The sequence below is a fragment of the Meles meles genome, chromosome 15 (assembly GCF_922984935.1).
Source record: "Meles meles chromosome 15, mMelMel3.1 paternal haplotype, whole genome shotgun sequence".
Classification (NCBI taxonomy): Eukaryota; Metazoa; Chordata; class Mammalia; order Carnivora; family Mustelidae; genus Meles; species Meles meles.
In genome coordinates this window covers 66,922,176-66,937,333 of record NC_060080.1, presented here as the reverse complement: position 1 = coordinate 66,937,333, position 15,158 = coordinate 66,922,176, and the positions used below count along the sequence as shown (strand labels likewise).

At 38.5% G+C, this 15,158-nt stretch overlaps 1 protein-coding gene across 5 annotated transcripts in view; it reads right to left on the bottom strand.

The window, feature by feature from the left end:
- Window positions 1–12,007, bottom strand: part of CCDC88A (coiled-coil domain containing 88A) — a 125,926-nt gene extending 113,919 nt beyond the window's left edge. For all 5 annotated transcript variants that reach the window (XM_045978988.1, XM_045978989.1, XM_045978990.1 and 2 more), the window contains exons 1-2: window positions 11,064–12,007; window positions 10,867–10,967 (exon numbers count right to left, since the gene is read on the bottom strand). In XM_045978988.1, coding sequence (XP_045834944.1) covers window positions 10,867–10,967; window positions 11,064–11,126 — 164 coding nt within the window. In that variant the 5' untranslated portion in view covers window positions 11,127–12,007. The remainder of the gene's footprint in view (window positions 1–10,866; window positions 10,968–11,063) is intronic.
- Between the last annotated feature and the right edge of the window lie 3,151 nt (window positions 12,008–15,158).

Below are 15,158 nucleotides of genomic sequence, written 5' to 3'. Positions count from 1 at the left end.
TGGTATATATACACAATGGAATACTATGCAGCCATCAAAAGAAATGAAATCTTGCCATTTGTGACGACGTGGATGGAACTAGAGGGTATCATGCTTAGTGAAATAAGTCAATCAGAGAAAGACAACTATCTTATGATCTCCCTGATATGAGGACGTGGAGATGCAACATGGGGGGCTAGGGGGATAGGAGAAGAATAAATGAAACAAGATGGGATTGGGAGGGAGACAAACCACAAGTGACTCTTAATCTCACAAAACAAACTGAGGGTTGCTGAGGGAAGGGGGAGTTGGGAGAGGGAGAGGGGGGTTATGGACATTGGGGAAGGTATGTGCTATGGTGAGTGCTATGAAGTGTGTAAACCTGGTGATTCACAGACCTGTACCCCTGGGGATAAAAATACATTATATGTTTATAAAAACATAAGAAATAAATTAAAAAAAAAAAAAAAAGAAACTAGCCTTAGGGGCGCCTGTGTGGCTCAGTGGGTTAATGCCTCTGCCTTTAGCTCAGGTCATGATCCCAGGGTCCTGGGATTGAGCCCGCATGAGGCTCTCTGCTCAGCAGAGATTGTGCTTCCTCTTCTCTCTTTGCCTGCCTCTCTGCCTACTTGTGATCTTTGTCTGTCAAATAAATAAATAAAATCTTTAAAAAAAAAAACCCAAAACTTAAGAAACTAGCCTCAGTCTATAAATAAATTTAAAAATTCCTCAATTGTGAATTATTATTGCAAAAGAATTTTATTACCACCTCCTGAAAAAAAATTTAAATTACTGAAATGAAAACACAAAATTAAAATTCCTAAGTGATCACAGACCCCCCAAAATATCCGTGGACCTAGATTAAGAAACGCTAGTTATGATGTTTAATTTTGTGTGTCAGTTTTGATGGACCACAGTGCACAGACATTTGGTCAAATTTATTCTGAATGTTCTATGAAGGTGTTTCTTTGGATATGATTAACACATAAACCAAAGGACTCTGAGTGAGTCAGATTACTCTCCATAATGTGAGGGGGCTTCATCCAATCATTTGATGGTGTTACTGGAACAAAGGCTGACCTCCTTCTAGCAAGCTGTCTTTGATAATTTTTTTTTAATTTTTTAATTTATATTTCTTATTAACACATAATGTATTATTTGCTTCAGGGGTAAAGGTCTGTGAATTATCAGTCTTACACAATTCACAGCACTCACCATAGCACATACCCTCCCCAATTTGAACTCAATGCAACTCTTCCCTGAGTCTCCAGCCTGCCAGCCTGCTAGACTGCCCCATTAGTTTTTAAACCAGAGAATCCTCCAAAATCTCATGACCCAGTTCCTTAAAATCTTTCTCTCTCTCTCTCTGTATACACACACGCAAATACACACACCCCTTGGTAGTTCTGTTTCTCCAGAGAGAATCTGAAGTAATACATGTCTCTACAGGAAAAAAATCCAAAATTCTTAACATGCTATCTAAGGACAGTCTCCCAATCCCCACCTCTTCAAACTCATCTATGTTCAAGAAGCATGTAATCTCTGCTTTGACTATACAAAATAACCTATAGTTATTGGATTCTACTATTTTAGTCACATATTCATGCCTCTTTTTATGCCATTTCCTCCTACTCCCACTGTTTCTAACTTACCAAATTGGTCCTATTCAACTTTCATGCCCTAGTTCAAATTTTTCCTCTTCCTCTTTGTGCCACTATTATTTCAAGAACATAATTCTACTATATAGCACATGTAGCACACTGCAATTTATTTGCATGTTGTCCCCCTTACTAGTGAGCAAAGATCATATCTTATTCAGCATCATATCCCCAGCACCTAGTAGATAGCTTGTGATACAGTGAGCCCTCAGAAATTACTCATTGACTAAACTGATCTTGGATGGAACCATCCCTTCAGCCTTCTCACTGAGTATGACAAAATAGATCTCAGCTTCGAGACCCACTCTGGCCCTCCTCAGGCCATGCCCCTCACCCATGGGCAAAGAATCCATGGAAATAAAAGGATATACCTGTACACCTCCCCTTCTAGATGACACTGCAGTCACTTGGAACTCTGGAATTTCTTGCCCAAATATCTCTAACCCAATTATATGGCTTGCACAGGAATCTGTCCTAGGTCTGTCCTGAGGATGGACTATGCTAGAGACATACATACCCCCAAGGATTGCTGTATGGAAGAGCATGGATCTTGGACATGTGTGCAGCATGTCCACAGGCATGCAGCACATGAGAACTCTCTGTGGTATTAGAGCTAGGGATGAGGGAGGAGGTTGGGCTCCACAACATTCTGATGTGAAACTGAATATCTGAATTCTCAATTTTATACATTCTAAAATTTGAATCTTTCCTTTTAAGTCACTATGAAGGTATATATTTCAAGATAAAAGATGAGAACATAGTAAATAATTTATTAGCCTGATTTATAACCCTTAAATATTTAGGCCTATTGTGGTAAATGAATGCTTGCCCTGAGTCTCACAAATGTCAGAATAAAGTAGATGAGTTTCATCAACCTAGTTTTATTAAATATTGAACTAGCAAAATAGAGCAAAGATAGCACAGGAATAAAATCAGGAAGAAGGTGGATATAGACATACCTCTTTTTATTGCACTTCTCTTTACTGCACCTAGTAGATAATTATATTTTTTACAAATGGAAGGTTTATGACAATCTTCTGTAAAGTCTCTTGGCACCCTTTCTCCAACGATATTTGCCTCACTTTTTGTCTCTGTGTCACATTTTGGTAATTCTTGCAATATTTCAAACTTTTCATTATTACATTATGATTATTACATTGTAATAATCTGTGATCAGTGACCTTTGATCTTGCTATTGTAAATGTTTTGGGGCTGCCACAAACCATACCCATGTAATATAGTAAACTAATCAACAAATGTGTGTTTTTGACTACTCCACAATCCATCCTTGTCCAGGAATTAAATTTACAACTTTCAAGGTAGTTTTTTCCTCTATACCACACCACCAACTCCCTAAAAGTAGCTAGCTTGGTAATGACTAAATTAAATATTAGACAAACATCTCTTAATATCAATTAAAATCTCAAATATCATTTTTAAATATTTAAACATTACACTTAGACTGGGACCAATCTGCTTCACAAATGCTAAAAGAAGGTAAACTGGTATTCTTGAAAGACTATATTTAAGAACTAAAATTCCTTGGGGCACCTGGTTGGCTCAGTTGGTAGAGTGTGTCACTCAGTCTTGGGGTTGAGGTTCAAGCCCCACACTGGGTGAGCGGTTACTTAAAAAAGTAAATAAAATAAAAAATAAAAATGAAAAAAATAAAAAGTATTATTGTTCCTTTATGAGTTTCCCATATTAATACATATCAAAGAGAATTTTCAGATAAAAAATTAAAAAATACTCCCATATGTAGCAATTACTTTCTGTTCTCTAGGTTCTTACCACTTTTTATAGTTTAATTAGATATGAATCAGACAATCACAATGGACTGCTCTTAAAGACATCAGTCCACTATAAGGTTGTGGACAAAAATCTCAATATGTTGGACATCACCAGTAACACTATTGGAAACCAAACTGAAGTCACTGTATATTCTTTTTTAAAGATTTTATTTATTTATTTGAGAGACAGAGAGAGAATGAGCACAAGTTGGGGAAGGTAGAGAGAGAAGCAGACTCCCCACCGAGCGAGGACACTGATGTGGGGCTCAATCCCAGGTCCTGGGATCATGACCTTAGCCGAAGGCAGATGCTTAATGGACTGAGCCACCCAGGCACTCCAGTCACTGTATATTCTAATACCATACAAAAGTATGGACTATGACTTGTTCTCACAACCTCAACTCAAGCTAGACATAACATAGGTGGGTAATTAAAGGTAATTAAATAATGAGACAGAGGAATAGAAGAGAAAATAGAAGAAAAATAGAAGACAAACTAGGGGAATCTGGGTGGCTCAGTTCGTTCAGCGTCCAACTCCTGGTTTCAGCTCCGCTCATGATCTCAGGGTTGCTCAGGGAGGGTCTGCTGAAGAGTTTCTCCCATTCCCTTTGTCCTTCCCCACCACACTCATGCTTACGCTTGCTCATGCTCTCTCTTGCTCTTCCTCTTAAAAAAAAAAAAAAAAAGGGTAAAATAAACTAAATTCTATAATACTAAAGCTAGAATTCTCAAAAATGTAAAAGCTAATAAAATTACAAAATGTTTCATTCACTCCTTTGACATTTAATAAAAAAACTTGTGACATATCAAATCTATGCTAGGTGTTGGTGATACATAACAAAAATCTCTAGCCTCTAGGGGTGCCTGGGTGGCTCAGTGGGTTAAAGCCTCTGCCTTCGGCTCAGGTCATGATCCCAGGGTCCTGGGATCGAGCACCACATCGGGCTCTCTGCTCCGCAGGGAGCCTGCTTCCTCCTCTCTCTCTGCCTGCCTCTCTGCCTAGTTGTGATTTCTCTCTGTCAAATAAATTAAAAAAATTAAAAAAAATATCTCTAGCCTCTAAATGTTAACTACGTAGTAGCTGCAGCACTTTAACACAATTTGGTAAAGACAGATATGGGATGATAGAGGAGAGAGCAACTAACTACGCCAAGAGACTTCGGAGGGTGTTAAGAATGAGTAAAACCTTGCTAGCCAAAAAAAAGGGGGAAAGGGCAGGGGCACCTGGGTGGTTCAGTGGGTTGAGGCCTCTGCCTTCAGCTCAGGTCATGATCCCAGGATCCTGGGATCGAGCCCCGCATCGGGCTCTCTGCTCAGCGGGGAGCCTGCTTCCCCCCCCCCTCTCTGCCTGCCTCTCTGCCTACTTGTGATCTCTGTCTGTCAAATAAATAAACAAAATCTTTTAAAAAAAGGGGGGGGGGGAGGGCAGTGTACAGAAAAATGATTATGATAATGATAGAAATAAAACAAAGACCAATAGCTAACAATGATTTAATCTTCCTATATGCTAAGCACTGTATACAAATTATCCTATCTGATTCTCATAACCCTGTGAGTCTTTTTATCCTGTTTATAAATGAAAATATTGAGAACTTGCTAAACAATAAACATACAGCTATATAGAGGTGACACCAGGAGAAATCATGCAAAACTAAGCTGTGAGTGATCATGATTTGTTTGAAGAAACAGAAACAGGTAGGAATGACCTAGCACATGATAATACTAATGACAGCAACCAACATTGGGGATACAGTAGTAAACAAAACAGAAAATAGATACCTATCTGTGTCTTATCAGAGATTAAGTCTACTCCAGGAAGGAAATATTATCGTTCATCCAATAAATGCAGGAAATGAGATTTGGAAATGCTAAGTAAATTGTTTAAGGTCATACACTAATCAGTAGCATAGTGAGAATTAAACCCTGTCTGACTTAAAGGCATCTGACTCAAAGACCAAATTCATTCTACTTTACCACATTACCTCTCCATTATTCATTCATTCATTCAACTGAAGTATATCAAGTACCTACTGTATGTCAAGCACTACACTAAGAATAAAGATGAAAAGTACAGTCCATGGCTTCAAGAAATTCACAGGATAATCAGTGGACTCAGACATACCGAGAGCTGCAATCCAGTGAGATAAATGTTATCCCCAAAATACATTTACAGTCTTATAGAAGCACATATGATCACAGATGAGAACAAACTTTAAGACGGGCAAGCCCAAAAGTAAGACCAATCAGGGCTAGCACATTAATTCAAAAGTCAGGGATATATCTGGTGTGTGTGTGTATATATATATATATATATATATATATATATATATATATACACACACACATACATACACACACACACACACACACACACACACACAGGGATATATCAGGCATATCTGGAAGATAAATCACAAAACTGGATCATAAGACAACAGCTATGACTATACCATAAGTGTGTTTTTTAAAGAAGCAAAAAACAAAATCTAAACTAAACAAAAAATATGAGGTCCAATGAGAAAACCTGAGATGCCCAAACCAAAATTCAGAGTCAATGCCATACTTGGGTAAGGAACCCATATATTTTATAAGTCATGTTAAGGTTGTTACAGTCATAAAGTTAGCACAATCTACTTTTAAATCTTTTTTTTAAATTGAGGTATAATTAACAATACAGTGTTATATTAGTTTCTGGTATACAATATAATGATTCAACAATCATATACATTACTCAGTGCTCATCAAGATAAGTATACCCTTGATCCCCTTTATCTATTTCATCCCTCCCCATCCACCTCCTCTTACTTTTTGAATCTTAAACATTCATAGAACTAAGGAACATTTCTCGGTTAACTTCCTCTATTACACAAATGGCTTCTTTTAGATATACTTTATGAAGCTGCCTCTCAGGAAATACTTAAGGAGAATCTACATGACTATGTGTCATTTAATTTTTGTCATTATTAATTTTTTAATTAAAACATATTTTCAAAATAGAGGACTTCCAAAGTTCCTTCCAACTCAAGATTCTAAAAGAAGAAAAGCTAGAACAAGTATATCTTAACAGTCAGTATAGATCTCTCTAGTTATGTAACGGGGTTGAGTCATATCATTGTTCTGATACTATTAATAATTTTCTCAATACTAAAAACCCTAATATATCCATATTTTCAACTGCTTAGGTAATATAAATACACACTTTTTAAACTTTAGGATTATGAAATTCACGATTATGTTATAAATTTCTTAAAATTTCATAGCAAGTAATATTCAAATAGGGTTACAGAACCGCATGACATCTGAAACAGAGAAATGATGATTTCTACTGCCACAAGCCTTATGGCTGATAACTAGCACTAAGAAAGATTTCATTTGGCTGAAGTACGAAAATGTCCTACAGCATGCAGAAGACCTGGCCCATCATTCCCAATCTCTAAAGAGCTTCCCCTTCCCATTAAAGAGGGATGTCATGTCACAAGCACTTACAAGATTCTTTGATTCAAAGAGCTACTCAATGAAATCCAGAATTCATCTCTACATGCAGTGAATCCCGAGTCAGTGAAAAGATTTCAAAATTGTAAGGCAAAGTTTGTAAACTGGCATGAAGAAGTCAATGCAAACAAGGTCCAAAATGGCAAAATCAAAATCAATAACCAATATTCTTACTTTTAGTAAACATTGTAGATGAAAAAAATATCCATAAGTCTTCTGTAACTAACTTCTGTCACAACTGAAAGCAGGAATACAAGAATGGCAGGCCAAACGTGTATTTATAAGTACATAAGTAGATTTCTACTTTGGCCAAGATGGAATATCAGGAACCAAATTTACCCTCTAGCCTGAAACAACTGGAAAAAAAGACAAAATATATTGCTTTTCAAGGCAATGGATATCAGGCAACAAAGGACAGTAGATCCTTGATAGGTTGGAAACATACAAAATGAATCCTCAATTGCCCCAACTTACTACCTTGAAAGAGTTCCTAAGCCATAGAACAGAGCTGAGGAACCCAGGTAGAACAATGACCTTGCTGAGGTAAGATGGAACTTAATCTAGAAACAACAAAGTGATGGTCATATACAAAGCAGAATACCTAAAAAATCCAGAGATCTGCAGAGGGCATCCCGCAAGTCTTCCGTTGAGTACTTTTTAGTATATACACATGAGGAAATTACCCAAGAACAGTGGAAAAAAATATCAAACAGGATTAGAAGGAACACCACCCAGGGTTCACACAGGTCCAGGATCAGCCCCTGTTTTCACCACCCAGAGTACTTAGAGGGTTTTGTCAATAGAGTGACAGTAGTAGACAATAGATGCTACAACTTTAAAGTAACATCTGAAAAGATCAAACTGTTTCCAAGTAACTTAACTATATCCCAGAAGAAAACTCAAGAATACCTAATGAAATATAAAAATACCCAGTATCCCACACGGTAAAATTTCAAATGTCTAACATCCAATCAAAAATTACCAGGCATACAAAAGCAAGAAAACACAATCCTTTATGAGGAGAAAAATCAATCAAAACCAATCTAGAAATGATACAGATAGAATTAGTAGAAATAAACATTAATCTAGTTATAACTATATCCCATATACTCAAGAAGTTACAGAAAAGACAAAGCATGAAAGCTATAGAAATGGGAGATATTTAAAAAAACTCAATTTCTAGAATAAAATTGTAATGTCTGAAATGAAAAATATGCTGGACACAATTAAGAACAAATTAAACATTACAAAAAAATTAATGAAGTTGGAGACACGGAAAGATAATCTAAAATTAGAAGACTGAAAAAACTGAAAAGAATACCAGTAAACACCTAGCAGCCTGATTTACATGTAACTGGACTTCCAAAAAGGGAAGTGGGGACATGAAAAATACACACACACACACACTCTTAAATATTCTTTATACATATGTATTTTTTAAAATAATGCCCAAATTTTTTCTGAATTTGTTAGAAACTATAAACCCACAGATGTAAGAAGCTCAACAAACTCCAAGCAAAACAAACAGGAAGAAACATATATAGTTTGATTTAGAAAGGGTTCTCACTCACATATTCTGTAAACAAATCAAAACAAAGTCAGAAATGACTGAGACTAAGTCTAACTTTTAGTTTAACTGTGCACAGTTTCAACTGACAATTTAATAGAGTACATTAAATTAAATATTAAAATTAAATATTAACTTGAACAAAATACTTAACAGATGCATTTTATGATTTTAAAGTTAGCAAAATACAGCTTTAGAAATAATGTATATTTCGTTGCTCTCTTAGGAAAATAATTCACTACAATAAATTTATCTTATTTTAGAAAATTATTTTTTAAAAAACTAATGCCTACTTCTTCCTTTTTTCTTAATTTTCTTTCCCTTTTATTTATATAGGTCATTCAGAACAGAATTAGGACACTGAAAAAACTTTTAAAGAAGCTGAGAGGTGGAACTGAAAACAGAAGCAGAGTTGAGGTTTGGAATGGAGCTAGTCCTCCAAAAAAAAAAAAGAAAGAAAAAAAAACCTGGCAACCACTATTTTGAAACACCATTACTTTCAAAATATACATATGTATTTTTAAACATAAAACTGCGCTCAAAGTGGAAACAAGCTAAAGTGTCTGTTTTTAGCACCTTCGCTAACTATTCAGGACTCAAAAAAATCTAAGTATTTTTTGGAAAAAAAATCATTCAAATAAAAAACATTAAAGTGGAAAAAAAGGGGTGCCTGGCTGGCTGAGCCAGTACAGCATGAGACTCTCAATCTCAGGGTCATGAGTTCAAGCCTCATGCCTTGGGCATGAAACCCACTTTAAAATAAATAAAATAAAGTGGAAAATTAAAGTAATGTATTTTCCTATTTTGTAAAAACACCTTTCTTTTTAGAGCTCAGAATACAATTTCAAAATTTTCTGTCTAAAAACAAGGAAATAAATTCTGAGTATCTACTGTAATGGCTACCTTTCCTGTCATGTGTGTCCCCTAAAATAGAAGTAAATTTAATTATTCTACCATTTTGCTTAGGGAATAGGGGGATATTGCAAAGATAAAAAACAGTTCCGGGAGAGAGCTGCCAAAAATATATTTACTATCCCTGGAGATAATTAATGTCTACACTCTTTTTTCCTTTCTTAAAGAAAAAATATATACACACATTTAAATAATATATATATATCTATTTCTTTGGGTGCCTATACAAATAAAACACCTTAAGAAAGCATATAGTAGTGTAATACTTCCCTATGGAATCAACACATACATGAAAATCAGCACACAGACTACAAATACCTCTGAGCACACAGACTGAGAAGTTATCACTGGAACATTTACGAATTTGACTTCGACCTCTTTTAAATAAAAAATCTAATAAGAAACATAATTTCCTACAAAATACAGAAATGATACTTTATGTTATTCGTCTATTCACAGACTTATTCCTTAGTAACAATTATTTATTAATAATGCACTAAATTCCCACATATATAAAAAAGTAAGACTGCCTTAAAATTCAAAGTTCCAAACTACTCTCGTAATCAGATTCTATTCAAAAGACAGAAGGCTAAATACACATTATTTCGAGCACAACTACAACATTCAGAGTTTGTACTTAGAAAACCTACCCTGATGTACTTAGGATGCATGTATGCTACATTACCTATAATGATAAAAACATTTCACTGATATAGCTACCAATGATTTTGATATCAATTCACACCCTAAAAACACTTTTCTACTTAATACAAACCCAGTATCACAAACATAAAAGACAAAGATTTTCCTACTAAATCATTATTTAGTCGTCATCAAGATGTTACTAGCATTTCACAAACGCCCTAAAAATACCTTTAAATGATCTCCCAAATATTCACGTTAATTCAGGTACTAATCTCATCGGACTTGAGTTACTGTACCTACTTAAATTACTTGTTACAGCAACAGTTCTCACCAATCAGAACAGTTATTCGAAATTCTCTCTTCTGAAATCTGTTATTACTTCACCAGTTTCAAAATTTGAGCCACTTATTTTTAGACACAGAGGTTAATAAGAAACACTTCTGCATCAAATACACATAACTTCACAGTAGAGGCTTTATTCCCCCTTAGGAAACTATTCTCATATTCTCTCTTTTTTCACCAAATTATCAGAGGACAATGTGGCTTGGATTTCAGCACTGAAGACAATAAGTAACAATATACGGTTTGCAGAATAAGAATTAAAATTTCACAATTTTAACAGGTATAATTATGTTATGAAAAATGGGCTGGGGGGCACGTAAGACTATCACCCCTTTCAAAGTCTAATTCTTAAACCACCTGAATTGTTTTGGCTAAATGAGGAGCTTCAAACATAAAGTCTCTAAGTTTTCAGTATGTCCTTTTCAAAGAAAACAAGTTACCTAGGAAAGAAGAAGGAAAAAAAAAAACAAAAAACACTTACATTTGGAGCATGACCTGGTTCAAGAATACCCCATCCACCAAAGCCACATATTCATCCAGGTTGGTCCCATTTCCTGCAGCCAGAGGTCCAAACGTTTTAACCTAGAACAGAACGATCATAAGGACACGAACGCCCATCTCCATCTCTGCCGCCACAAATAATGCAGCAAAATACACAATAAATAACACCCTACTTACCCAAGTGACCAAGGGGCTGGTCATGAACTGCTCCAGAAGGGGAGTAAAAATCTCGTTCTCCATTTTATAGATAATGTATTTGAAAAGGGGAACTACCACAAAAATACGCCTAGGGAATGGATCACTAAACGTTGAAGAAGTGAGTAGAAATCAATGAAAGTCCATTTTGGCACAGGAAGAAAATCCCATCGTGGAGGGGAGAAAAAGTCTCCCTCCTCAAAAAACACCCCAGAGGGGAACGAGCCGAAAACCCGAGAAGCGGCTTCGACAGCAGCCACGAGCGGCAGCTTGCGCTGGAAATGTCTGTACCGGGCGAGGAGGGGCAGAGAAAAGGCATCTGGAGGAGGAGGAAGGGAAAGGGGGCTGGAGCAGCGAGACAAAAAGCCCGTCAAGGTTGCCCAGCTCCTGGAGGAGCCAGACCAGCGGAGCTGCCCGCAATGAATTAATCCCAACGTGGGCTAAATGAAATACCACGTTAGATACCACGTTGGGGGTTCCAAGCGGCAGCCAGCCTCGACCTCCGCGTTCCGCTCAACACGTTCCACCCACCAGTGGGCATGGAGCCGCTTCGACCCGCGGAGCCTCCCCTGCCCGCAGCCCCTCACCAACGACAGGCAGGGCTCACCCCTTCCCCCCGAGCAGACACCATCCCTCCGTCGCCCTCAAGCCTCGCCTCCAGCCCCCTTCCCCTCCCGGGGGGGTGGGGGCTTGAATGTGTGTCCCTAACCCCCCAGTTTCCTGAGCCCTGCAGCCTTTTCAGCGCGCCTCTGGGAAGCCCTAGCACAAAATCACCGCCGCGCTCCAGCCTCCTCCTCCGCCCTCTCTGGAGGAGCCGGAGTAACGGCCTCAGAACCGCAGTGCCGCATCACACCCCGCTCTTCACCGCCCAACCAGAGCCACGAGCCCTCCGTCAAAGGGAGCGCGCTTCTCCCTCCGCGCCCATATCCTTCCGCCGACTCTCCGCCCCTCCCGCGCCGCAGCCTCTGGATTGTGGGAGAAGAAAACCGCTGCATGAGCGCGCTCCCGAGTGCGCGCGCCCCGCGGGCCGGCCCCGCCGCCGCCCAGATTTTGGCGGCGGGCGCGGGCGCGGAAGCGCGCTCGCTGCAGCTGCTGCGGTGACCCGCGCCTCGCTCGAGCCCAGGACTGTTGCCAGGGCGTGGGGGCGGGGATGGGGAAGGCAGAGGAAAGGGTCTGTCTGCTCGGTCGCTCATGCCTAATTATGGTTTATTTCCTCCCCGAGTGCCTTCTTTGATGTGTGAAGGAGAGGGAACGAAATCCTTCTCTTTTAAACACGAGGGATGCAGACAGCCTTTTTCGGATAGTTTGATTTGATCTCTTAAGCGTGCTTTCGCCCGCAAAACGGAGTAGGCAAAGTCAATGCATCAGATAGCAAAAGAGGGACTTGAGCTGCAAACTTGGTTTTGTTTGTTTTTTTCTCTTTTTCCTCTTCTCCTTTAAAAAATCCAGGTCACTAAAGCATAAATGCTCTTCAAAGTTGCAAGTGAATGTAGTAGGATTTTAAATAACCCAAGCTGTTTTTCAACATGTTGGTATTCCCTGACTAGAGCAAACGTGATTCAGACATTGTTGTTTGATTATTTGGCTATTGAAAAAAAAATCCAAAGAAAATCAAGAGCTACTAAAAGGAAGCATTTGGAAGTCACCCAAGATGGGTGACAAACATTACATATTTGTCATAAATCGCTATGCTATGCACGACTGGAATCATCAAAGTAATTTTAGCTTGAGGGAACTTAGTTCCCCCAGCAAAATCAAATGTTACTCCTCGTTTTGAAGAAACATAAAAACCTTTTCCCCGGGACAAAATGGGCATGTAAAACAATTTTTATTTTTAGAAAATAAATAGAGTATTACAGTTTTGTAGTGTGTGCTTTTTACATTTACATAAACCTCTACTTTGAGCATTTATATATTTTAAAGTAGCAGTAAAAATGTTTTATAACACTGGATTAAGAAACAGCAAAATTTCTTAATTAGGTAATTGAGAGCCTGGGCTCTAGAGTCTTCCTGCCTGCTTCAGATCCTGGCTCTGAAACTTACAGCTGTGGGAACCTAGGCAAGCTAGTGAAACTCTCTGTTCGTGTATAAAACAGGGCTAATAGGGGCGCCTGGGTGGCTCAGTGGGTTAAAGCCTCTGCCTTTGGCTCAGGTCATGATCCCAGGGTCCTGGGATCAAGCCCCACATGGGGCTCTCTGCTCCGCAGGGAGCCTGTTTCCTCCCTCTCTCTCTGCCTGCCTCTCTGCCTAGTTGTGATTTCTCTCTGTCAAATAAATAAAATATTAAAAAAAGAACACGGCTAATAATAGGGTTAAATTAGATGGCAACCTATAGTAAGTGCTCCATAAACGTTCTTAATGTTGTTTTCATCATTATTCCCCCCAAATGAAGAATCTTTAGGAAAAATCTTGAAATGTGTCTTCTCCTACTTTAGAGGAAAAAGGATCTTGCTGTAGAAACCAGAGAAATGCCCTTCCAAAATCATCTTAATTAAAATTAGTATGCATTCATGTGGCATTTTGCAAGGTGTATAGAGAGTAGAATCTTGGATTGCCTGGGCCAATATATACCTTTGGGCCGTCCTGTGGCTAGCAATCTTTTCCCTTTACTCTTGATGAGTCTTTCTTAATACAGTATCTTATTCGAAAATGCAGACCAAGGGCGCCTGGGTGGCTCAGTGGGTTAAGCCACTGCCTTCGGCTCAGGTCATGATCTCAGGGTCCTGGGATTGAGTCCCACATCCGGCTCTCTGCTTGGCAGGGAGCCTGCTTCTCTCTCTCTCTGCCTGCCTCTCTGTCTACTTGTGATCTCTCTATGTCAAATAAATAAATAAAATCTTAAAAAAAAAAATGCAGACCAAGAGAGAGCTGACACCCAAGAAGAAAGCATGGCTTTCAGAGCAGCCTATGCCTGACATGCCCACTTTTCTTTGTAATCCCTAGGAAGCTCAACCAAACAACATGGAAGTGTTCATGCATATACTGGGGTTTATCTTCAGATAGACCCATCTGCTTCATCCATAGATGAAAAACTCATAAAGTATTAATACTAGGTACCATAAGCTAGGGACATTTTGTGCAGCGATGACCAAAGAGTTAGCACATTCAGATAGATGTATTCAGTTTACATGTGGTAGCTAGCCCTCACAAATCTGTATTCCCCTCTACAGCCAAATGGCCCCAGATGCTTCCTGGTCTATCTTTAGCTTTTACACACACACACACACACACACACACACACACACACACACACATTCAACAAAGAAACATGAGGAGTTAATTGTAAAAACAGGAACCTTTAGACCAGACTGAGGTCTGGAGTAACTTATTTGAAAACCTACCAATTCACAATTCCCTAGTTTAATAGCAGCCTTAGAAATGCTTTATAATATCTCAAGAGTACAATCAGGAAACTTCCTTGTCTAGCAAAAAACGGATTGTACATTATATACAATTTAATGGTGTTCAAATTGCAACATCCTATAAGATTAAATCCAAAAGTTTCCTCTATCTTCCTTTCATTTAGGAAGAGATTGCTCAAGATTTCTTCCAGGTATTTTTTTTTTAACTTGATAGTCATTTATTTACCCTGAATTCTTTTCTTCGAAGGTTAAATCCAACAGGAAAGGACTTGGAAAAATCATACCTGATTAGGCTCCAAGTTATTTGTTCTCTCTTCTGGTCAGAAGTTAAATGTTTGGGGGCACCTGGGTGGCTCAGTGGTTTAAGCTGCCTTCGGCTCAGGTCATGATCTCAGGGTCCTGGGATCAAGTCCCGCATCGGGCTCTCTGCTCAGCAGGGAGCCTGCTTCCCTCTCTCTCTCTCTCTCTGCCTGCCTCTCTATCTACTTGTGATCTCTCTCTGTCAAATAAATAAATAAAATCTTTAAAAAAAAAAAAGAAGTTAAATGTTTGGAATGGACCATGATCCCATTTAGAAGTCACTAGAGAAAGATCCTCTCCTGCATATTATAATTGAGGATTCCCCTGCAGGTTACACATACGTAATACTACCTGTATACCAAAAGCACCCGTGTTTACCTCCATCTTGATCTACATTAGTAAATGATAGACTCAC